The sequence below is a fragment of the Dunckerocampus dactyliophorus genome, chromosome 3, assembly GCF_027744805.1.
Source record: "Dunckerocampus dactyliophorus isolate RoL2022-P2 chromosome 3, RoL_Ddac_1.1, whole genome shotgun sequence".
Taxonomy (NCBI): domain Eukaryota; kingdom Metazoa; phylum Chordata; class Actinopteri; order Syngnathiformes; family Syngnathidae; genus Dunckerocampus; species Dunckerocampus dactyliophorus.
The window spans coordinates 17,033,693-17,059,463 of record NC_072821.1 but is presented as its reverse complement, the minus strand read 5'-3'; the positions used below and the strand labels follow the sequence as shown (position 1 = coordinate 17,059,463).

The 25,771-nt window shown below is 40.9% G+C and overlaps 2 protein-coding genes across 9 annotated transcripts in view; one reads left to right on the top strand and one right to left on the bottom strand.

Annotated features, from left to right (window-relative positions):
• ppef1 (protein phosphatase, EF-hand calcium binding domain 1) overlaps window positions 1-2,186 on the top strand; it is a 17,040-nt gene extending 14,854 nt beyond the window's left edge. The window contains exons 17-20 of the mRNA XM_054771134.1: window positions 476-582; window positions 664-827; window positions 1,373-1,457; window positions 1,545-2,186. Coding sequence (XP_054627109.1) covers window positions 476-582; window positions 664-827; window positions 1,373-1,457; window positions 1,545-1,747 — 559 coding nt within the window. The 3' untranslated portion in view covers window positions 1,748-2,186. The remainder of the gene's footprint in view (window positions 1-475; window positions 583-663; window positions 828-1,372; window positions 1,458-1,544) is intronic.
• phka2 (phosphorylase kinase, alpha 2 (liver)) lies at window positions 4-25,771 on the bottom strand. Of its 8 annotated transcripts, none has more exons than XM_054771129.1 (34): window positions 25,576-25,771; window positions 25,395-25,477; window positions 23,756-23,806; window positions 22,762-22,809; window positions 22,514-22,682; window positions 22,344-22,426; window positions 22,191-22,271; window positions 21,970-22,068; window positions 21,743-21,889; window positions 20,819-20,872; window positions 20,477-20,599; window positions 20,291-20,386; window positions 17,492-17,599; window positions 14,964-15,042; window positions 14,753-14,887; window positions 14,567-14,676; window positions 14,346-14,490; window positions 13,153-13,231; window positions 12,919-13,070; window positions 12,659-12,829; window positions 10,881-10,984; window positions 10,653-10,789; window positions 10,406-10,568; window positions 8,380-8,459; window positions 8,219-8,297; window positions 8,005-8,134; window positions 7,830-7,931; window positions 7,007-7,125; window positions 6,896-6,919; window positions 6,611-6,664; window positions 6,511-6,531; window positions 3,809-4,042; window positions 3,521-3,721; window positions 4-3,443 (listed from the first exon to the last, which is right to left on the bottom strand). In XM_054771129.1, exons 2-34 carry the CDS (start codon window positions 25,470-25,472, stop codon window positions 3,270-3,272), a joined length of 3,630 nt encoding a protein of 1,209 aa, XP_054627104.1. In that variant the 5' UTR covers window positions 25,473-25,477; window positions 25,576-25,771; the 3' UTR covers window positions 4-3,269. The 8 variants fall into 8 exon arrangements, 7 of the variants coding, with proteins under 7 accessions (XP_054627104.1, XP_054627098.1, XP_054627099.1 ...); XM_054771123.1 differs by having other exon boundaries at window positions 7-3,443; window positions 23,648-23,806; XM_054771124.1 differs by lacking the exon at window positions 6,511-6,531 and having other exon boundaries at window positions 8-3,443; window positions 23,648-23,806.

The window sequence follows — 25,771 nt, the reverse complement described above, 5'->3', positions numbered from 1 at the left end:
CAAGAGATGGCAGACAGGCGGCAGCAGAGCGACAACACAGCATGACAGACAGCCAAATGCTTACTAAATTTTTTCAAAGAAAGACTAGTTTAGCACAAATGTACAAGCACATTATGATTGGTGGAATAAATGATTTTGATCAGAAGTCCCGAGTGTCATGAAAATTTGGCGTGAGGGTGTGTGTATGGCGAGGAACAGCTAATCTCAGCCTCTGCTGCTGTTTGCTTTTAGTTTTTGCACCACCTGCCAACAAGGTGTCCGTTATTTACTTTTCAGGGAATTGGCAACCCTTTCGACTGTAATGTCGAAATCGAACCTGGTCACCTGTGACCCTGAACAGCATACGTGGTTGAAAATGAACAAAACAGAACAAAAACAAACCATGTTGTCACATTTATGACTGTGTTCTTTACTTTAATGGGACCTGTGGACACACAGGTTACAAGGCAATAGTTTTATATGTTTGTTTCCACAGAGTGTGCGCTGCAGAGGGATCAGCTCTCAGGGCTCTAAAAGAGAAAGTGTTTGCCCATCGCTCTGACCTAATTGCAGGCTTCCAGCAGTACGACCAGAAAACCACTGGTAAGCCTCAAGCACCCCTTGTCCTCTGTGTTCATATGTATTCAACTTTTTTTTTTTTAACACCAAGCAAATCATTTCCAGGGACGGTGACAGTCAGTGAATGGGCTCAGGTGTTGGAGTCTGTCCTGAGGCTGGACTTGCCATGGAGGACTCTTCGTCCACATTTAGCTCACCTGGCAAAAGATGGACGTGTGGACTATCAGTCCTGCTTTGAGGATATGGGACCAGGGATGCCACTGCCACAGGTCAGAGACTGTATGGCCCTCACTGGCCATAACGTTAGCTCCATCTGCACAATGTCATCAGATCCAGTAGGAGAAGTGCTTAAAAATTCAGCGTGTGATAATGAGGTGCTCAGTTGTGATTGACAATGTCAGAGTTGTGCAGGTCCATATAATCTCCTCAGGCATTTCTTTTGGGGATAAAGTAATTCATACTTCTAATCAACTGCTGTACGTGTCAGAAGATACACGTTACAATATCACATTAAGGATCCCTGGAAGGGCCAACAATTTTACTCCGGTTTCCTCCCACATTCCAAAAACATGCATGTTTACTGTAAATTGTCCATAGGTATGAATGTGAGTGTGAATGGTTGTTAGTCTATATGTGCCCTGCGATTGGCTGACGACCAGTCCAAGGTGTACCCTGCCTCTCGTCCCAAGTCAGCCAGGCTCCAGCACACCCCCGCAACCCTAAGTAGGATAAGCGGCATAGAAAATGTGACAGATTTTTCCAACATCTGATGAAGTTTGATCAAAAATAACACTTGCCTTCTTACTCTGTTTAGGTCACACCTAATCTGGCAGAGACTCTATTCCGATACAGGACAGACATTGAGATCATATTCAACATTATAGACAAAGACCATTCAGGTAGAGAAGCACTTCACTTCACTGTGAAGAGGAGTTCAACACATGTTCCTCAAAACCGGGGTGTCACACAGTCATTGTTGCGTGCAGGTCTGATTTCTATCGAAGAGTTCCGTCACACATGGCGCCTCTTCAGCGCTCACCTGGGGATGGACATCACCAATGGCGCAATTGATGACCTGGCCCGCAGCATTGACTTCAACAAGGATGGCAGTATAGACTTCACAGAGTTCCTGGAGGCCTTCAGAGTGGTGCACAAGTTGGACAACAAAGATTGTCAGCGGAAAGACTGATGGAGACAAGTATTTGTGAAAGGGACAAATCAACACAAGACATAACATAATCTGTCCCTCAGACACTAAACTTGGCACTGGACACTCTTTAGAATGTAAAACTAATTCAAACGGGACAGAAAAAAGACAAGTTATGCCTTTACAACAAAATAAGATGCAATAATTGAGCTAAACTGTGCATTATTACCCATACGAAGGGGGGATTTTTCACATCTTGATCTTAGATTGTGCAGGTGGACTGAAGTGTGAAGCAGATTCTGTGGCTATGATATACTTGATTGTCTTATTAGAAAGAAAGAGGTAAGTACTGGTATTATAGGCATGGACAAATAAGCCTCAGCATTAGTGAAAATGATCAAAACACACTGCACTAACTTTAGTGTTGTGGATTGTGTGTTCGCCTGTTCACTGACACAGGAATAAATCATTATTTTAATCACGTCTTCTGTACATTGATTGATTTTGTGTCTGTCCATTGCCTCATAATGATGGTCCGCTAACACAGGAACACAGAAACAAAAGCCTACACCTAGCATTAACTTTTTCAAGCTAGTGGTGAAGCTAGTTGCTAGCCTGCTACTAGCTAGCCAGTGTGGTATGGCAAGGAGGAGTCAATATGCCAGTAACGTAGCTCGATCAGCATAACAATGTTAATAACAATGTTGCTACAGCTTGGTTAATATGCATGTCACATTATATGTAAATGAGCACTGTTGATGCTTTTTGGAGTTGTTTTTTTTTCCAGAAGGCTTTATAGGTGGAATGTGTTTCCCATTGTGTGCATTCTTAGCTCCGTCTTTTTATCTGTTTTTATATCTTTAGAACACACAAAGAGAAAGACGTGTGTTCATGTCTCACATAAAGATTGGGGATGATGGGCAAAATTCCAAAAATAAGTGCAGTTTTCCTTTAAATTGTGCAACTGTAACCATGTGATGTTCCTGTTAAGCATGTCTGAAACAAACCATACCATACCATACCATACTGTACCACGTGCTGGCTGTGCACTTTCCCTTTTAGCTCATATCTGGTATCGCTTCTCCATTCAGAAGCTCTTATCCTCACTTGACTTGGTGTACACGCAAGCGTATTTCACAAATCATCACTCCTTGACGAGTAATAAATACAGTTGCCCATTCTGGGCTCTTATTGATTTATTTGAACCGTTCTTTTTCCATGGCGGATGATAATAAAACGTACATCTTCAATGATTTTTTTAAAAGCAAGAATTGGGTGCACAAGTTAGAATGTATTTGCGATCTTCTCTAACTTACTTACACAAAGTCAAAAATATACCAGCCTGTATCATGCCAGACGCTTGTTGGGTCGATGTGAACCTTGCCAACGGACATTTAACCAAGTACCGGTGGGTACTACATGTTTGAACATGTATCATTTTAACCCTGTATAAATGAAAGGAAATCCCAGATTCCACCTTGTGCACCCAATTAAAATAATACATCAAAATAATCACCGATACCAATATGATAGCTTGGGAGTCGAGCACATGCACTCAAGTTTGTCACTGCATCATGCAGCTGGAAGTCGGCAGGAAGTCCTGGACGTAGGTGATGACAGCTTTGGACAAATATGTCATTGTGCCATAGCGACCACTGGGGGCGCTATCATAGAAAAAGTTGCAGATGCCCGTTGCTGGATCCTTCTCCAGGAAATACTCACAGGCGCTTTTAGACTTCTGGTTGTGTGGAGAAAATAAGTCAGTGAACGTGTCCTCAAGACACACTGATGTTGATTTATGTCAGAAAACAGTACCTGGTCGCAGAGGAAGAGGTTGTTAGCCATGTGTAGGATGCGGTCCACATGGATGATGCCACCAATGTTGTCAACATCCACATCCGCTACCAGGCCAAGAACCGTCAAAGTCTCCACCAGCAGCTGTCTGTATTCCGGTTGAGGCACATGGTTGAGGACAGACTCCACCTGCACTGCAAACTTGATTTCCTTCGCTGTCATCTACAAAGTGAGCAGACAATTTATCCAAGCAGGGACGTTAGAAAGTATCTTGCTTGTAGTTTGTATTATAAATAAATGGACAGCTACCTCTCTTGTAGTAGAAGATGGTAACACATAGCCATCAATGGACAGACCATGGCACTTCTGGAGGATCTTCCACACCTTCTGGTAGAAACCCATTGGTACTCTGTTGATAGCTCCATCCAGCCTGCGTCTTCTCAACCACTGGCCTTGCCTCTCCTCCCAGTGCAGCTGTCCGTCGCCTGCACCAGAGCCCACTGGGGACAACATCCCACTCGGGGTGGAGGGGCTGCTGCAGCGCTGTGAATACGTGAGGAGGATATTTCATTTTCACTCGTGAGAGTCCATATTGAAACTTCTTACTGCATCTGGTTGATAATTATGCACGAAGGTGCAAGACGCAGACACATCATTGGGTACACCTGCATAGACAGCTGACTCTCAAAAATGGTAACACAAAACACGTTTTTATAATTTAACCTTTCTAGTTTTACATGCATAAAATAATTCGACATGAAAGTGATCAATGGACATCTTAGGTTACTTTACCTTCACTGAAGACGATTAATTGGATTAACATGATTTCTTATGGGAAAAATGTATTCGGTCAATGTCCGTTTTGGGTTGGACCTTCTGGAACTAATTAATGACGCTAACCAATGTTCCACTGTAATTGCAGTTGTTAGTTCACGGATTTTTTTTTTAAACTGATAAATTTTGTCTTTTTTTGTTTTGTGTTTTTAAGTGTGTTAATCAAGTTTGTAATCTGCAACTCTCCTGTTTCTGTGTGCGAGTTGCCTTTTTATAAAATCCGTTTTTATGCATTGTTGGGGTTGTTGGGGGTGGAAAACAATGGTCAGTCACCCTGAAGTGGACATTGATTGGCTGTCATTGTGGGTTTTTTATGATTCATTGTTTAGCATCAGCTGAATTGCATCGTAGTTGGAAGGGCAAGGTGAGTAGCGGAGAGAAGACGTGAAAATGGAGGCGCGTGTGAGTTGACGAGCCAATGAATGGGAAATTTACATTTCAAAAATGCACTGACGGCACTACTGATAAAGGTACAGTGATATGCCTTCATTGCTTACCACCAAAGCTGCGCAAATTTAGCCTACCACATCAACGCAAATAACCCAGTTGCGAAAGCAACCATACCTAACATTAGCAGCAAAGACGTTAGCAATTTAGCCAGCCATGGCAAAGCTCTTTGCCAAACTAAACTCGAGGAGAACACCCTGCGTATGAGCAAGTCTGCGAGCTACAGGCTGATGAATATTCTTGACTAAACATTGAAAGGGTGAACGAAAATAAACTTCAGGGGGTCATAACAGATGAAAAGATCCATCCATCCATCTTCTACGCCGCTTATCCTGAGCTGGAAATCTCAAATTAAAACTATACAACATAAAGTGGCGAGGAATACATCAATACTGAATAAAGCAAAATTCGTCCTCGATCAAAAATCACTCCATACTCTCTGTTGCTCTCTACTGCTAAAAAGATGAGTTAGGATAATCCATAATGCCGCGTATAGAGAACATACAAATCCTCTGTTTCCAAAATCACCATTATTAAAATTTGGCGATGCGGTTAATTGTTTCAAACAGCTAAAATGATGCATACAGCAAACAATAACCTGCTACCCAAAAATGTCATACAATTCTTCTCAGGGAAAAATTGATGCGAGAACAACTCTAAAAACCTTCAGCATTTCAGTATGCGGAATCAAATTATGGAACGGGTTGTGCGAGGAACTCAAACAACGCACTAACACGAGCGATTTCAAGAGACAATTCAAGCTGTTGATGTTTGCAGAGTACAAGGAAGAGTCCTGAAACACTGTGCACATACAAAGCTACAGTATGTCCTATCACTAGTACACTCACTACTAACTCTTCCTTCTTGTGAGCTCGTTGTCTGTGCTCACCCATCACTCAACTATGTTCTGTTCTATTTTATTTGTCAATGTTACGTCTAATCACTTCTATCTTGTGAGTTCGTTGTCAGTACTCAGCCATTATTCAACTATCTTCTGTTATGTCTATTTTATACATATTATTTATTATGATTGTCATATGAAATGAGAATTTTGACTACCGTACTATTTTACCACATTATTACATTGCCTTATCATTTTTATATGTATTTCAACCAGCAAAGAGTGCATTTGGAATACAGGAAGTGAAGAAATGTATTGCAATTGATGTAAAACGGATGGGGGGTAGGATTAAAGAACTCGGCAACATTCCCCCAGGTGCCGAAACTAAAGTAGGACTTGGGACTACGGTAGTCTCAAATACAGCAGAATGTAAATGGCTCGGGCTGTATCTGTTCAAGTCTTTTAAAAAACAAGAAATGACTTACTAAAGCCACTTTTTGTGTTATATATCTTTGTTTTTTTTTTTTTTTTTACTTTAATCTCTTGACAGCACTAATTCAAGGATTTCTCTTTGAACGTTCTGAACTCCTGTTTCTGTGCCAGTGTGGTATTGAGCAGAGTAATGCTGCCCAGTAAGACGTTGAACCATATCCTCACACTTCCCATAGCTGACTTCATGTTGTTCTTCTTTACACCACAAACTTGTGGAGACCGAATGAACAGCCCGTCTGCCAACAGTCACTTCTACACCGTCGAGAGAATTTTAAAGTAGCAATAAATCAATTAAAAAATCAATTATGCTCATGCTTGCTGGCTTTATAATTAAAAACATACTTTCTGCAGGTTGCTTGAAGACAGTTGTGGAAATGCGTTTGTTTTCATGACTCACAATATTGCAGAGCTGGAAATGCTGAATAAGAAACGGCATAAGGGTAACTAAAAATGAGAAAAGGTGCTCATTTAAAGCAGATGAGGTGAAATGGTTTTACCGTGGAGCGCGGCGAAGTGACATTGCTGCATGTGGAGACGCCACCGCTGAGGATCTACATATGCACAAGAATGACACATGAAATCCTGGGACGCGCTCATGCATCATGCGAGACCTGTGATGAATGAAAGACGATCAAGCTGGGCACAAAAAGCTGAAATGATCCCGTACAGATGAGAGAGACAGAGAGAGAGAGGTCATGGAGCCGTAGTACACGATATGCCACATGTCAAGATAGCAGGCGGGTGATGTTAGATAGGACCACATTAGACGCTATCAAACCCACACTGAGTGGCCGAGAGTCATCCAACTGCAACCAGAGTCAAAAAACACAGTTATTTGACATATTTATCTTTAAAATGTATGATTTTCCATTCATGTCTGTTGTGGAACCCACCTGTCTGATCTCACTCTTGAGTTTATGTATTCCTGAACGCTCCGTCTTGGTGGCTCCGGTGTGTCCTAGTTCATGGATGGAAATGGCAGGACTGGTGGCTGTTGACTGGATAGGCCGCACTGATACACACAGACAAGAAAAAATGTTTTTGACATTCATTCATCAGCCACATAATAAAGCAGGAGGGTAATAAATAAAAACATAACGGCACAGCAACAAGTACGCCGGTATTGTACATAAAAACATGGAGGAATGACAGCGGAACCCGATGATTGAATGAACTGAACTCCTTAAGATTCTCTCCAGGTACTCCGGCTCCCGCCCACATTCCAAAAATATGCATGTAAGGTTAACTGGAGACTCTAAATTATCCATAGGTGTAAATGTGAGTGTGAATGGTTGTTTGTCTATATGTGTCCCTGCGATTGGCCATCGGCGACCAGTCCAGGGTGTACGCCGCATATCGTCCGAAGACAGCATACACGCAACCCTATTGAGGACGAGCGGTACAGAAAATTGACGGATAGATGAACATCTGAATTAATTTTCTATTAATTACTTTTGGTGGGAAGCCAATCTCATTCGGTTGTGTAGGTGTACCTGAAAATATGTCCAGCTGGTGTGAAAAGCTCACTATTATCTGTCCACATCTGTATTGCTACAAGTTTTGGAAAGAAACTCCCACCAAATTCAGTAATCACGCCAATGGGTCCTTTGTAAAGATACTTTTCTTAGTGAAGTGACTTAACACTTGAAATTGAACAGAATGATCAACTATTTCCCTCTGTTTTTGCAAAGTCGCAATAAATATTGTTTCACTCACTGCTTTTCTCCACCCCGAACTCCTTGCCACTAAGGATGTGATGCAGCAGGTTCTTCATGCCAAAAGGACTCAGGCTCATCAGGCTTTCAGAGGCCTCCTCCCCTGTAGAGGTATTACGTCTTTATTTAATGAGAATTTTGTTGTCTACGTGAGTGGAAGCAGGCTCCGCTCCTACCAGAGCATCGCAGGCTGCGAGCCAGCTCAGTGGCCATCACTTGCATGATGAGTCCTATTCTGAGTCGGAGCATGTCTCCAAACAGGGCGGGCTGGGAGCGCACATACATGGCTAAGTAGACCATGATCTCCTGCAGGATCAAAGTGCCAAACCGGCTGATATTTGAAAACTGGTTGTATTAAAAAAAAACATTACCTGGCGTGACATGAGTCACCTGAGTAAGAACAGCAACACTGATGTCCTGACCACTGGCTTCATAGATGAGACAATTCAGCTCCTCGGGAGGAAGAGGACTGCAAAGGCAGCACAGAAGTGAAGCAGTTGCTTCCTTTCAGAAATTTAACTTTTGAGGCACAAATGCTGGCTTTGACTTACACGGTGATGACTCTTTCTCTGGGTTCAGGAGGAAGACCCACTGTTATCTGCTTGTGGTGAGAAATAAGATCTGTGCAGGCCTGAACGACACACACACACACACACACACACACACACACACAAACATCATTTCATTCATGTCTTAAAGTCTGCATGCATTAAACGTTTTAGTCCCCTCCAGTGGCTGATCAGAATAGTCTACATTAGCACTTCTTGTAGGATGAGTTGGTATGCTTGAGCAACAACGGTTAACCTGATTCTATTTTGATTAAGTCTATTTTAGACCAAAAATTAACTGTGTGAAGCTGCAAATTGACTCTAGGGTTTTGTTTCACCTTTTTGCAAAACTAACTGTCACATTCCGCAGGACAGGAGCGAGCGCCTCCTGTAGTGCGCTCTTATTTTGGCAGGCTGTACTTCCTGCTGGGAGGAAGCGGCAGCCGCTCCTGGTTGCCGCGCTGCTGCCGACAATTATTAGTGGCTGTTAAAAGGCGAGCGCCGTCGTACGTGCGGCGCTGGTTCATTGCTATTGTTGCCGTTGTTCCTCGACTCCTCACCGGTGCTGTCACCTAAAGTGTCACCTCCGCTCATTATTTTTCACAGAGCGTTTCCCCTCTGACGCCTTTTGTTTGTTCTCCTGTTTTTGAGTTCCTGCACAATTAAAGACTCATTTGCACGTCGCTGCCTCTCTGTCTCTGCATACCGGCGGTCAAGGTTCCAACAGTGCCAGCCTATTGGTAACACTAACCACTAGTCTGGGTCATTTCACCCTTTGCCTTTAAACTTGTACTGTATTTATTTATTCAATAATTTTATTCATATTATTTTACAGTTTCATCTTTTTAACCTACCGCATATCAATTGATTCAGATGCCCTTTGTTGTCATCTCTATCATTGATTTCTGTGTTGTTTGTGGGCTTCGATTAAGGGCTGCTTCTAATTGACTACCCCCAGTACACTGCAAAAAATACATTTCAAGAAAGTAAAAAGGTCCCATTTTATTCCTAAAAAGAATAAATGTCTTGTCTAGCAATGGTTACTTGAGAAAAAAAAATCTTATATTAAGAAAGTAGAAAGCCAGGATATTTGTTTTGCCAGAAATTAGTTATTTTTTTCTAATCACAAACTAAAAACTTTATTTGGATTATTCTTCAACAACAGATGAATGTATATTTGTCTTCAATTCAAAATAAAACTGGTTTCTAAACTTTCTAAAGTTAGGGACGGACTCACATACAGAAAATATATCTACACTGCAAAAAACACATTTCAAGAAAGTAAAGAAGTCCCATTTAAAGCAACCATTTCTTCAAGATTTGCTGATTTCAGTCCAATGGGAAGGCTGCACAGCAAATTTCATAGAGCGTACCGAGATTTATTATATTAAATCTAGTCATAAAATCTGTGTAAATGTGTAAAATTATTTATCTTAATTCAAGAAAATATTATGTTTTATGAAAATATTATTCCATGCAGAACCACATCGCTCCTCGTGAGGGTATTCTCTGTGTACTCTGGCTTCCTTCCACATTCCAACAATATGCATGATAGGCCAACTGGAGACTCCATAATTTGTCCATCATTACAAATGGTTGCTTGTCTATAGGAAAATCTAAGAATAATACTCCTACACCGAGAATATGGAAGAAAATTTTATTTAAATCTAGCCTCATAAAAGCAAATTTGAGCTCAATTTAGGAATCTTATAAAAGCATTTGGCTTACTTCTTACCCTGTAATAAGAACATTTGACTTTAATCTAGCTTTGTGATTAACAACAACTTGCTTATTTTGGGACTCATATTCTTAAAAGTCACAAGAAAAATATTCTAGTTATAAGAATTCTAGCCAACCAACTTTTGCTTACAACAGTGGCAATTTTTTTTGCTTGAAATACGAAAAGTCGTCTCATTATAACATCATTTGGGCTTCTTTCGAGTATGGCTGGTTTTGCAGTGTAAGACTGACTGACGGCTAAGCGTTCAGTTCTCTGCTGTGAGAAAAATGACTTTTTTTCCTGACTGACCTCAGAGAGGACCTCCACTCTTTTGCGTAGTACTCCAGAAATGTATCTGATGAGACCCCATTCCTTGCAAGCTCCAGCTTGTACATACAGCTCCTCCAACAGGGTACGTACGCTCGCTCCACCCTGGCCCGGACCTGACAACTCTACCAGCCAATCAGCTCCTCTGGTTAACGGCACAAAACAGCTCGTTATGCAAAATACAAGTAAACTGTGCATGCACACTTGCGTTAGTTTTAGTTTTTCATACTTCATCACATAGAGGACATAAAGAATGTCCGCTTGGTCCTGCAGAGTGGGGCACTCCTTCAGCTGCCTCACCAGTGATGCAAAGTCAGTGTTGCCCTGCGCATCTCGAGGCAGGTGAAGATCAGCAGCGCTGTGAGACTTGGGAGTTCCATTAAACAGATGACATGCAAATTAGGAGGGAAATCACCGGTATGGAATCAGCAGAAGCATATTGCAAAAAAAGACTTACCTTGTGCTTTACTCCATGTGGGCTAGGCTGAGGTACCTCGAGCAGGTTGAGAGATTTACGGTGCTTGTTCATGAGAGGAGTAACAGGAAGATACATGGAAGACTCTGAAAAACATACAATAATAAGTATCTGTATTGACCCTAATAGACAAACCTGAATATAAAAGCTTTCTTTTTCAAGAAAATCTGGGGGATTAAAAAAAAATAATCTTTAAGACAAAATCAAAGACAACAAAATAGCAAATTAAATTAAAAAACAATGTCAGTGAAATAACAACTGGTAGATTATAATAAAAAAGGATATGAGATTATCCAATACCGGGGCCAAATTGGTGCTTTTGAAACAATACAGGTGCTTAAATTGTAACCAAGCTTACAAAATGCAAAACGTACACACGTCAAATAAACAATGCTTTTTCATTTTTATGGAATTTTGCAACATGCAAGTTGAACAAAATAGTAATTTTAATTCTTCAATAATATAAATACAATTATAGCCAAGATAAAGTCACCAATATTTAATAAAATCCACAACAAATTGTCGTAATTATCACAGCAAAACCAGCAGGAATACAGAACACAAGGAATGTGCAAAAAAACAAAAAAAAAAGTGTTTAGATTCCGCTGTTTAAATGCATACATTCTACAACACAATTTGAGCAGAAATTGACACCATTCTGCTGACCTGCTTGTGTTGTAATGTTTATGTTCAGCACCTCGCTCACCGTGAGTCTGACTGGTGGATAATGACGAAGTGTTGTGTTGCTGGAAAGCGACGGAAAAACGTGTGCTTATTTGGAACTGTGCGGAACTGAGCACGCATAGGTCGGCAATAAAGTTTAAAAAGAACGACAGACTCTGTCTGCTTCGGCCGGGATTCCTACATTACTTACAAGATGCACAATATCACCTTGCACCAAGCACTTGTGGCAGGTTGCCGAGTCTGCATTCATTTAGCATCCAAATGAGGCACCGATAGCTACTTAGTTTTCCGGTCCGGTATCTACCGTTTATGTCGGCACACGAGTTTCGCTACGCATCCAAAGTTAACATTTGCTTCATAACTCCTCCTGTTGTCTGCCAACTTGCTGAATCGGCACGTTTTTTCATGTCGTAGCTGCAGCTCTCCAAATCATTGGCGTGTGTAAGTGATGGGTAGAAAAGCTCTGACTCGCTTGTTTGGCTCCGTTTGATGGTTTACATGTATAAATCTCTAGACCCCGAATACAAGACGACTCCAGACTTTTTTCTAGGAAAAAAATACCGTCTTATATTCAAGTCAATACAGTATACTACCATATTGTTGTACCTCTGGTTAGATGTGAAATACACACTACTACGAGGGACACCTGTGAGTGATGGGGCAGGGGAGGTAGTGCCAAAACCAATCTGGCTGTTTGCGTTTTTTCTGTCATTGTATTATGGATTTTGTATTTAATAAAGAGCAGCAACGCAATTGCTTATAAACATGTACATGTACATGTACAAACATGTACAATCGTGATAGTGCACCTGGTTTGCCATTCAAAAATGCTGTTGGGTGCAACAGGGCATAAGCCACTTTAAATTATTGGGCACTTATGATTGAGCACTCAGAATTTTGCATAGCGACAAAGTGATGCAACTAGGCAAAACAATCCCAGCAAGTAACTTCAATTCATTTGAAAATATTTGTTATCTGTCCATTGAGCAGCGTCAAGTAAATATTTACTATATGACTTATGTGACTATTTAGAGTGTACTTGCAGTTTGTCTGAATAAAGTCTGAATTCGACTCACTGGGCACGTGAAGACCCTGAACCTGGGCCATAAAGGACAGGATGTCTCTGGTGGTGTGTTCAGCACTGAACACGTGGTGCTGCCCGCTCTGGATGGGAGGAAGATGACGCCGGGTGGTGGTGCTGTGGAGAAGCTGAGTGAGGTACTGGTCAAACATGTTGTTTGAGCCATCTGGAATGCCATAATACACACACTTGTTTATTGACCCAGATTGTTCATACGGAAATGAAAAATGTGACATTTGCCTCTTAATTCCATACCCGAAGGCTCACAGTTGCTGTATTCTTCACCATAGTCTTTATCCTTTTCCTCAACCTCGTCAAGCAAGCTGTCATCAGTCTCTTCATCCAGGAAGCTGAGGCGAGTGTGGAAGGAAGTGGTTTGCAGAGTGGAGAGCTCCGACATCTGCATCCTGAAGTTAAGACACATTCATGTTAAATCTTCAACATATTAAAGGGAGTGTTGGCCCCCGTGTGTGCCAGGAGGGACCAGACCTTGCTCCAGCAAAATAGCCATCCTGCAGCTTCCTGAGTGTAGCTAGGATACACGGATCAATTGTATTGCCATCTTCCACTAGGAAAAAGACAAGCACATACTATTTAAAAAATGTAAATGATCAAAGATGTTGTTTTTAGAATTTTGGGGGGAAAACAGCATATACAATTTCTGTATTTTAATATGCAAACAAAACCATATTTCTAAAACAAAACCACAGTTTCACTAAAAATGGAATGAAGTGTAAAAATCCGTCGACTGCTGCGAATATTAAAACATTAAAACAATAAACCACCACTTAAACATCTTAACTTTAAATCTCTAATGACAAAGGTACTGTATAATGCACAGTGGAGTGTGGCCATCCTCTCATTTCTTAACCTTTTTCATTGTTTAAGTGTAGAAGAAGTTAACCATTGTTCATCACCGCTGACTTTGGGCGTGGTACACCCTGGACTGGTCGCCAGCCAATCGCAGGTAGTTGGAACACAATAGGAATATTAAGAATACTGTTAGAACGCAGTCAGAATATTTAGAAAGCACTTGGTCGTTTGCTGATCAAGTCTGGTCGGAAGGTGCAGGACCATCAGAAAAAGGAACTGGCTCTTCAGGGTTTTTGGGTTGAGGCACCTCTGCCCTGTCCTCGCCAGCGGCCAGTGGTGGAGTTCCTCACCTTGAGTCCTTTTTTCCTTGGTGGCGTGATGTGATGAGAATAAAGCTTCAACGGTGAGTGATGTTTCAGTGGCAGCTGGCTACGTTTTTATGTGACTATGTGGTGTTCCAGATTACATCCGGGCTCATTCGAGAGACAGTTGGGACATTTCGACTGCATTCAAAAGATTATGATGGCATTTGAAGTGCATTCCAGCTGAATTATTTCATGTCTAAACATATTCCAGCAGCAACTGAGATGCATTCGAGCTGTATTCCGGCCAATTTGAGGCACATTTGGAGACATTCTGGCAGGACTTGAAGTGGCTTGCCGTTTCGCCAGAAGATCCTAGCACCCCCAGTCTTATGCAGCTCACAGTCGCTCTGGGACATACTGCAACATGCTGTGTATTAACAATAAGTCGGTAGACTTTGATTTTTTTTCTTCTTCTGCATTTTATCTCAACAACAGCATCGCTTAGCGTACACAATTTGTAAAGGATTTTTTTTGCTGGATGAAGTGAATTAAGGAGCTCTTTACCAAGCATGCTGCGGGTGATGGGGAAAGTCAGAGTGGGCCGTCCTGTCATTCTCCAGCAGGAGGAGAGGTAGGCCACCTCCGTTCGCAACATCTCCACGATCATCTGGTTGTCGAGGGCCAAGTAGAAATGATGCTGATCCAGAAACTTCGCAGTGGAAGAAAAGACTGTGAGCAGCACATTTAAAAGTTAACTAGAATTGTATTAAAGAAAATAGTGGCACCTGAGGGGTGAATATATAAGAGCGGTTCCTGATCTCATAAAACTTGGATGTTCCCAAAACTCCAATATGTCTGTAAGGCCTCCCACTTAAATTTAGCTTTTTGCAATTCCCTGTGACATCGACACAAGAACAAGTTAACAGCACACGATCAACACACATTACAAAAACAGTATTTACAGTCATTACCCAGTCGGACATAGACATGGCTCAGGATGCGAGCAGGCAGGACCCTAATAGGGTGAACGTCAGACAACATCTGGACCTTTATGCCATGATCACTCAACAAGTTCTGGATGTCCTCTGACTCTGCTAAGACACAAACTGACACAAACAGCACATACTGTATAAACCTGTATCTCCAAAGGAACATCGGTGGTACCTTCTTCTCAAAACCAACCTTGCACAACGACATCTGGTTTTAAATTGGTAGAGAAGCGTCTGTTGAGAGGATCTATCTCTCCTGGTGCCAAAAAGCCCTTTCAAGTAAAAAACAAACGCAGAACTCCACCATATGTTTAGTGTGTACAATCCCGTTCACCGTTATTGGCACCCTTTCATTTTTTTTGCGCAACCTGTACAATATCTTCGGAAATAAATGAAAATGTACCAAATTAATATCATCAAACTTTGACTAATGGATTTCCGAGGTAAGTTAACAACAAAAATATAATTTTTCAACTTACATGTCCCTATTTCAAAGAGCAAACATAAAAAATGACATGGACAGTAATAATGGCACCCCTCCTTAATATTTGGTTGCACATCCCTTGGCAGCGATGACGGCCTCCAAGCGTTTCTTGGAGTCACCTAGAAGCTTCTTGCACTTCTCAGCTGGTGTTTTCTCCCACTCTTTGCAATTTCTTCAAGCGCTTGAGTGTTTACAGGATTCCTTTTCCCAACAGCATATTTGAGCTCACACCATAGATTTTCATTGGGATTAAGATCAGGATTCATCGCTGGCCAGTTTAAAGTAGTCCATTTTCTCCTTTTCAACCATTCCTGTGTGCTTTACGATTTGTGCTTTGGGTCTTTTACCTTGCTGGAGAACCCATGATCTTCGACTCCAACCAAGCTTTCTTATACTTGGTAGCACATTTTGTTTTAAAATCCCTTGGTAATCTTCTGATTTCACGATTCCTGTGATACAGTGAAGGCCTCCAGTACCACATGCAACAAAGCAGCCCCAAAACATTATGGATCCACCACTGTGCTTAACTATTCGGAGGGTGTTCTTTTTCCACTGAGCTTCATTTCACTGCTTGATGTGCATTGCCAAAAAGTTTTATTTTTGTTTCATCTTCCCACATAAGAAGATTGTTGTTTGTTCAGGTACTCTCTGGCAAAAATCAGTGGTTCTCTTTGTGTCTTTTTTTCAGCAATGGGGCCCATAAAGTCCTGCTGGGTTTAGTGTGCAGCATATCGTACCAGTTCAAACCATTAGCCCAGATTGTTCCAGGTCAGCTTGCAGGTCTTTGGATATCTTCCGTGGTATTTTTTCCCCAGTACTTAGAAGATTTCTCTCATCGATCTTCCTCTTCCCCCCATGTCCAGGGAGAACCTTGACACTTCCATGCTTTAAAACCTCTTAATAACTGGCCTTATATCCTTTAGAGCAGTGGTCCCCAACCTTTTTTGACCCAAGGACCGGCTTGTGTTCCCACAAATCTCCTGCGGGGGTGTGGGGGGTGTCGTACATTATAGTACATTATTATAGTACATTATATATATGAATAACATCAAATTAAAAGCACAAAATTAATGCCGACCCACCATCCACCAGTTCCAGCCAAGTTTTTCCAGAGAGATTATTACATCACTGTTTGACGTGTGTGATGCTGTAAAAGGCAGTGCGTTAGCATTAATTAACTTGAGACAAATGTGCACATTAGCACTCAATAAGTCATCCAAACTTACCTTTATGCATTCTCACATAGTATCAGCATTTGCGACCAAATATGAGATGAAAGAAAATTCGTTAATAAAAAAACAGTAGTGGTCTATCTGTGCGGCATTTGAGAGAAAGTTAGCACACGCACAATTGACATGCGTCAAGTGAGACGGATGTAACAGAGAGAATCCGGCCACTTTTCAAAATAAAACAAAAAAAAAATGAAATAACAGAAATTCTGTGCGGCACGGTACCAGGGGTTGGGGACCACTGCTTTCGAGGTCCTGTGTTTGCTAATAATAGCACTTCTGAGCACTTGAGACAGATCCTTTGTCTTTGTTGACTGCCTTTGTCATTGTAACCAAGGAACAGAGAATGACATGTGACTTTTAAAACACTCATGTCATAATTCATTGGTTAATTCACATCATGTGGGCGCTGACGGCTTAACACAGGTGAGGCTATTTCTGATTGGTCACACGTGAGTCAAAATAGGGTTTTTTCCCACACACTGTTGGCTAAGCTGACATCCATCATGGACAACACCTCTCACCCGCTACATGACACTGTTGTTTCCCTGAGCAGCTCCTTCAGCACCAGACTGTTACACCCACGGTGTAAGAAGGAGAGGTTCCGCAGGTCCTTCATACCGACCGCTGTCAGGCTCTACAACACCTGCACCACCTGAACCATGTTGTAGACACTATGCTTTCTTTACACTGTTCTCTTTACTTGTCTTGCTGCTGTAACAAGTAAATTTCCCCGCTGTGGGATAAATAAAGTACATACAATACAATACAATACAATACAAAGGGTGCCCTTACCAGTGTCAAAACAATCTTTCACTTTATCTATTTTTTTCTCCTATTGTTTTGTTTTAAATTGTTTTGTCATTTGCTGTTGTGTATCAAACATGAGATGTCTATAAAGCTGTTTCACTAGATTCATATTTTTCAGGAGACAATGAATGTCACGGGTGCCAATAATGATGACCAGGACTGTATTTGTGTTATGAAGTGGCTTATATGATCAGCTACCTCAGCAAGAAGACAGCTCAGGATGTAAAGTGATTGTCCCCACATGTGAGGCACCTGTCCCGTGGCTACTCTATCCACAGTGTGGGGGTTGCTGTACTCCTCGTCCACCTGCCACAAAAGACACACTCATTCTTCCGCATATAGAAATTATTTGATATTTTTATCACAAGCTTGACTCACGTTTGTCACACAATAAAGACACATGAAATACAATACATACTGTAATTATATCCAGGGGTGTTTATTTACCCAAATTGCTAAAAGGGTGACGCATTAATTGGAAGCTGGCAATAACTGACAAAAGGGTGTTTGTGTGTGTTTCTTAAATTTGGAAGTTATTACTGTATTTTCCAGAGTATTTTCATAGTTTGGCTGGCCCTCTGACTTATAGTAAAATGCGGCTTATAATGTATATATGTAACTATTTAACTATATAATTATATGATATTTGTGTGGATGGACAAATGTCATATTTCATACAGCAGTGTTGTTGAATTAGGACAGTAATTATGTGTACCTTGGAGATTGTAGCTGCTGTGTCAGCCACTGACTCACTAAACCTGAGTTAACCTGAGCATTGTTTTATTGTTTTTGAAATTGTTTTTTCTGTTTTATTAGTATCATTAATTTTGTCCATTGTTTTTAACCTTTCGGTTGCCCAATTTATTATCAGGTGTGTTGTGTAGTTTTGTGTTTTATTGGCTGCTGCACAGCACTTTGGGCAGTTAACTTTTGGAAATGTGCTATATACTGTAAATACATTTTACCCTGACCTAAATACACCCGTATCTTATTTATTTTTTAAACAATTGTTTTTTTTATTTTTATTGTGGCCAACACAGTAACAGTCTGGAGATCGGGAAGACCTGGGTTTGATTCTCCCTTGGGCATTTCTGTGTGGAGTTTGCATGTTCTCCCCGTGCGTGCGTGGGTTTTCTCCAGGTACTCCGGTTTCCTCCCGCATTCCAAAAACATGCAGGTTAGGTTAATTGGCGACTCTAAATTGTCCATAGGTATGAATGTGAGTGTGAATGGTTGTTTGTCTATATGTGCCCTGCGATTGGCTGGCGACCAGTCCAGGGTGTACCCCGCCTGTCACCTGAAGTCAGCTGGGATAGGCTCCAGCATGCCCCCGCGACCCTAAAGAGGAGAAGCGGTATAGAAGATGGATGGATGTTTTTATTCTCTCCATATACTTAAAAAATGTGACTTACGTCAGCTTCTGTAGCTTTAGTTGAGTCTCCTTGTTGGTGTAAACATAGGTCCCTTTGACCACATGGTAATTTATTAACAACTACAGTTGTCTTTTGCTACATCACGGTTCGACTCTCCCAAACAATTAGAACATCGCTCCCTCACTCTATCACGTTTTTTCAAAAATTCATTAATTAACAAATGATCGCTGTTTCGTGGTTGAATACGGCCTATTAGCAGTCAAAAAATGCATATTTAAGCAAATTGTATGTTTTCAAGCATAAAAATGGCTAAATTAGCAAAAATACAAATATAAGGCGTTCAGAAGACGTGATATGAAGTGTAATACAGTATGTATGACTTGTGCCTTTAAGAAGAGGGGCCTGGGAAGTGACGTGTGTTACGTCACCTAGCTAGAGTTGACTGTAGCTGAGTGCTAGCAGCAGGTTATCAGTGCAGGGAGTGGCCGACAGCAGCTCCTGTGTGAATGTTCACTGCATCTGTGTTCTTTGCTTGTTAATAAAGCAACTGAAGTGCATCGTGAGTCTCTCCTAAACCACAAACAGCGGCAGTATTCTACACTGATCACTAGGTGTCAGTAATGTTACATTGATGAGACGATAGCCACCAGGAAGTACGCTGTCCATGCTAATGTGTGAGTCCAGTATGGCTCATTTTTTATTATTATGTCTACTATAATGGGTATGGAATTGTCTCACAACTGGCCTGGGAACACCTTGGTGTCCTACCGGTGGAACTGGAAGAGGTGGCCTGTGGTGGTCTGGACTTCCCTACTGAAACTGCTGCCCACGCGACCCGGACCCGGATAAGCGGAAGAAAATGGAATGGAATGGAATATAGGGTAATACAAGTGTTAAAGTGACTGTAGGAGTGTTATTTCGTTGGGTCTGGGACCCATTAACCACGATAAACGAGGGAAACAAGTACTGTATCTTGTCCAACACAATAGCCACAGAACCAATGTTGTAATAGCAGTAAGGCGCAAACTGCTCAGCCAGCATTAATACCGCTGGTGAGTTCATCCCTACAAGCAACATTTTAAAGTGCGTGCAAAGATAGATAAATTGTAATTCAGCTCTTGTGGAGGTTGCCTGCAGTTTTTTGACCTGGTGCTAGTTAGAGACCCCAGCAGTTATATGCGTATGTAGACCATGCACCTGGCAACTATATGAGACTGAGCAGTTAATTGTATAGAGGCACAAATTGGAGCATTTACAGTATGTTTTTATCATAAAAAAAGAGGCCTAATGCTACTTTACATTAAATGTTCAAGTTAAATGCTTCCAATGCACATTGGTAACTTTACTTTATCTATGTAACCAACACAAACACTGCAAATTGTTTTAGTATTTTTACTAAAATACTTTATTAGTAAAGTACTAATAAAGTACTTTATTATGTAATTATTTTAACTTGAATTTAAGATTTGCTGCCTTTTTTATTCCTATTGAAGACCACATTCTAGAAACTAGAATCCATTAAAAAAATCACCTTTTTTCATTTGTAGAAAATACATCAAGAAGAGGCCAGCAAACAACTTTAGAAACGGAATGTCATCCTTTCATGGTAATGGGGGCGATGTACCTTGTCACTTGGTACAGCATAAAGTTCAGGCAGTAATTTGATGCCGTTTTTTCCTCGGATCAAAACAGCCTCCAGTGCCTCACGGTATTCCTGCACCTTGACACGACACATTTGTCAAATTGTACATGTGCAGCTAATCAATACGGCAAAGATGGTCCATCATTATACCGGGTCTGTCTTTCTTACCTGCACTTGGTCTCCTGTAAAGACACCATCAAGAATGAGGTAAGTCCAGAATACCGGCCACTCACATTCAATATTCTCAAACAGTTTCAGCTCAGCAGGATCATAATGCAGCCGGGATGGGTCCTGGAAGAAAAGATTTCAATGGAGCAGAACAGAACGGTATCAAAAAGTCAATGCCAATGTCAGATTAGGTATGCATTGAACAGTATGTTTATTGTTGTGGTTGTAGTTAGCAGTGGTGTACAACTGCACTGTGTCATACTGAGACCTGTCTCTCAGCTTCATAACCTACACATTACATGAGGTGATGCACATGTAAAAAAAAAGTACATAGCCCCTGACCTCTTTAGGACAACGATATCCATCCCTAATGAAGCGACAGCAGCCATAACGTCCCTGATATGGAACCAGAGGTTATTACAATAGGTTGAACGATTGCTTAGAGAAGTTAAAGGAGACCTATTATGCTTTTCCCCTTTTCTGGCCTATAAATGTTGTTACAATGTTGTATTCTCGTGTTAAAGATGCCAACGTGTCAGATAATGAGGTTTGCGCCTTTGGAAGTGAGCCCTGAAAGCAGTTTAGGATGGCTCGGCACGCTGTTTTTTTTAACAGCGAGTTCTATTGACGTCAGTGCAACCCGGACTTCCTTGTATTGGCATGCCCAGCACCCCCACTCTGCTTGGCTAAAGAGGCAAGCATCAGGCAGAAGTGGTTGGAGTTGCTGATTCCCGGACAGCAAGAGAAAAATATGCTCATGTGTCAACGGCACTTCATACGGGACTGTTTTGTGAACATGGGCCAATACGAAGCTGGACTATCCGCCAAACTGTTGCTGAAGTCTGACGCCTTTCCAACGTTACTTGGCCGTGTTGAAGAGTCAGAAGAGCAAGCTGTAAGTAACAATTCATCAGTGTTCTAACTGTGCTTATTTTGTGTAAGTAATCGGAAAAAAGGGGCTCGGCAGCTGTCCGGAAGTCCTCCGGAGCGCTTGGGAGTGTGACCAATCACAGCGGAGTGGACTCAGTGGGAGGCGTACCTGGAGGAGGGCCGGGGGTGGAGTAAATTACACAGACCGTTTGGGCAGGAGGCAGGAAACACTGCATGAAGAGGTGCAGAGTCCAGAAGATCGAGAAAGCTTTCTGTGCGAGTTATCGTGTGTAGCTGCTCTGTAGGAGTCCAGAACTCAATACAAAGGCCCGAAAATTAGTATAATAGGTCCCCTTTAAGAAAAGCTCCTTGGTGTGTTGTATTTGAAAACGGTACCTGCAATTTGCTGATGATTTCTGACTTGGTGATGGCCACCAGGTCAGCATCCTCCACTGCAAAGGCAGGGAAAGAAATAACAGACAGAAGACCAGCATCTATCTCCTTGGAAGTAGAAGCTCTAGGCAGCATGGAGCACAGAATGGACTGAAGAACAGAGAGCAGAGGCAGTAAGAACAAAGACACACACCCACAAGCTTTCAACATGTTTAGAAGGCGCATTGTACCTGACAGTGCTCCACTTCATCAGGAAGAACATGGATGACCGACTTCGGGCCTCCATGGGCACCAAAAAGATCCAGCTCATCTATAGCCTCAAGAGCTGCCTTGAAGGCCCCAATACACACAGTTTGATATTACCTTCATCCTCCATCTTATTGGATCTCATTAAATTGTGCAGGTGTACTGAATGAAGTCATGTATTTTTTCTAATCTCTGATTTAAATACCTTTGCAATTCCGACAGAGCTACCATTGAGTTCCGGAATTCCCTGGTTGGTTTTGTCACCACGCTCCCACATCCCATAGTCCTAAAGAGGGCAAAAAGGCCATGACTCTCACACCAAATCCCTCCCATTCTTTTCCCAAACCCTGATGCTTACCGCCACCTTGTATGCTGCCTCTATGTAGAAGACCAAGTTTTGGATAAAAGCTACCTCATCCATGTTTGAGATGATACAAAGACCTGTGTGTCCACACAAGAGAACACCGAGGTCTCTAAGGCTTATGAACAAATTCATATAAAAATGGAAACTCACAGAGACTAGCCTACCTGACGCTGTCATCTGTGCCAGCATCAGTAAGTAAATGGAGGTGGCGTCCACCTGAAGATGACCCCACTGGTCATCTCCAACCACAGTGGCACAGGTGGGAGTGTCATATTTGGCATGCAAACAATCCTTGGTGCTCTGAGTATGTTTGAACTTCTCCACTTTGGCAACCTGGAGACAAATATTTATAGGACAACAATAAACATCATCAAGATATCATGCTTAGGTATACAGCACAGGGCTTCCTTACCTGCCTCATCATGCAACGTAGAAGTCCTTGCATCAGTTTGACTACACTCTGACAAAAACACAACATTAAGCACCATTAAACTCTGTGCTGGCATTTATTTTACTACGATGTATCTAAACATTGTCTCCAAAAGTAGGGTTCAATTCTCTGTAATGTTGGTGCACACAAAACACTGACTTTAATTCACATTTTGTCCACACAAACATATTTTTATACCAAGAAATGAAGTTAAGCAAAATATACAAACAGAAATATGAAGTTGGTTATTGTCACAATCCAGTGGAACAAAAAACTCACAGTTTTTGATATATTATATAATATTATATTATATATTTGAATATATTTAATATATATATATATATATATATATAATAATATTTTCTATTGTAGTAAAATATATTTTTATATTATATCATAGCAAATATATTTTTTTATATTTAAGTCAACTCCCATGAAAGATTTATTTTTTAAAAAGATACAAATGAGTAATTATCTAGCTATAGATAAATATGAAATATGTATCTTTTTTTCAAATATTTTAAATATATTGAAGATATGTTTTTATATATTAAATATACTGAAAAATAAATAACAATTAAAAAAATACGACCTTGTGAAATGTAATTTAGTTGATGAAAAATAAACATAAAAGCCCACTTTTATCTACCGTAATACTGGAAATAAATTATTATATTTAAATATAATAATATTTGATCTTGTTTTAATGTATATTTCAGTGCATTGGTAGCCTTTTGTCACAGTACCAGCAACACATATTTATTCCTATTGAAGCACATTAGCCATACACTAAACACAAACATTAAAGCCAACATCCATAAAAGTGGGTCAGAAAGACAATAGGCAAGGGTACAGTTTTCACAAACACCTGCTCCAGTTCGTAAGCTTTGGCCTTGTCCTCATCCCGGTCTGCATTCTTGCGATAAGCCATGCCCAGCCCCCACACAGCTAGAATACTGTACACATTATCCCTCACCCAGGCATCCTTCTTGTGGGTGCTGGCAGGCAGCAGCCCTGTCACTGGGTTCTGAAACACACACACACATAGCCACATTATTCAATTTGTCAAATTGAATCTCATGGATGAATGTCAGGCTGCTTTAATCCAAATAAGAGAAGATGCGAAAGTCCCCTGAAAGGTTTATTATCCCATTAGCTCACTGCAGTAAGACGATGAAGTAGCAACAACCAAGCAAATTCATTTTGGCTTTTTTGGCCTGCATTTTGTTTCTCAGGTCGACTGTTAACATTTACATTCACGTCGACATGCATGTGCGCTAGCAGTACAGAAAACAACATTGCTGCATTCTTTGCAGACTGAAAAGAATCATTGTGACTTTTTATTTAAGCGGATTAAATGCATATTGTACATCTTTAGGGCTGAAATAACACCAGTCCTGAGAGTTTTTTTTTTTAAGGTTAAAAGTAAGCTGATGTTAAAAGTAAGCTAAATGAGGGTACATGACATTTCTCTTCAATCTACACTGTAATGTGAGGTTTGCTAGGTGTATTCATCCTATATTCCTAAATGATACCAGAATCATCCCTTCCTATCTCGTGCTGGTGAAAATTCTTGTGAAAGATCAGAATTTTCCTTATTTTCTCTATTTATTTTCCAAACATTTCCCATATTTTGCAAATGTTGACAGGTATGATAGTGACATGGGAATATGATGTCAAAGTAGAGTACTGAGGAACATTGATAGGATGGTTAATGAACACAAAACACTCGACAGTAACAAAATAGTGGCCATGTTTGTTCATGAGACGTGTTGAACGTGCTTTTAAGTGAGCTGGTAGATAAAGGTGCACAGTTAGGGCCTCAATCTATGCCAGAGTTGACCTTTGTCCATGTTTGTTTCTATGCACTTCCCACTGAACTGCCATGGACGACATAACGTCTGGATTTGTCAGAAAACATTAAACTAACACATAGCATGTCCCTGAAAGCGGAACCAGACTCCACGTAGTCGGCCTTTATATCCTGTTTTGTAACCCATTTTAGATTTGACATTATCCTAGCCTGAGTTATTATTGTAGCCTGGGACTTTGGACATAAAAATGCATACAAATATTTTGGGTATTTTATTATTTTACTTTTTTACAGGTAATGTAGAGGCCGAGGAGTTTGTTGAGATAGATTTTAGATCCACGAATGCAGGTCAAATTAAAGAAATCTGTACTCCTTTCAACCAAAAGAAAGAATTCTTACTGAATTTATTGGATTGTGTAAGCGCACCTTACCTTTTAAGTGATATATTTGCATATTTGCATATTTGAACAATTATATATTTTTCATGTTTTGGATATAATTAGACATAAAATGCACACTGTTGGACTGGACATGTGATGTTCCTTAATGCAACTTTTTAAATATGTTAAACTAAACTAAACAATTCCCATCATTATTCTGTGATTGTAGACATTTTTCAACAAAAATGACAATGTCTGCTCTCTGAATAAAAAAAAAAAACAGTTAATCATGCATTTATTAATGCCAGGTAGGCTGTATAACCAGTTGAATTATACAATATGTTGGTTACAATTCAGTTTAGCTCAATTTGAGGTGTTAAATGTATTGCATGTGAGAGCAAACCCTGCGTATGCAGACTCACCTGGTGGCACAAGATAGTCTCCTGGACCAGCCTGGCATATCCATCCAGCCTCACTCCTGAATTACTGCGGCTCCTCATCTTCGCTGTTGGTTGCACAAAGCACACGTCATATCACGATACGTTTGTTTTGCATATAAATTCAATATTTTCTTTAACCGATCCATTAGCTTTGATTGCCCACCCTGCACTCAAGCCTCAGTCCTGCGCAGAGGCTTTGCCTGGCGACGCTTGCTAACACCCAGGCGGTTTTCAGCAGCGTTGAAGTCGCTCACAGAATGACCACAAGCTTTTGACACACGTCACGTTAAGTCACAGAAAGCGTAGCTTGGTTTGATGTATACGGAGCCAAGCTGACAGTCCATTCTGAAAAATACTGT

Bases quoted from the DNA above. Each gene is read 5' to 3' on its own strand.
- phka2 (XM_054771123.1), bottom strand. From the start codon at position 25,472: ATGAGGAGCCGCAGTAATTCAGGAGTGAGGCTGGATGGATATGCCAGG. The intron at 22,272-22,343 runs GTAAGCATCAGG...TGCCCTCTTTAG, and splicing joins AGGCAGCATACAAGGTGGCG to GACTATGGGATGTGGGAGCG. The intron at 10,569-10,652 runs GTATGAAAAACT...GCCGTTAACCAG, and splicing joins TATGTCCTCTATGTGATGAA to AGGAGCTGATTGGCTGGTAG.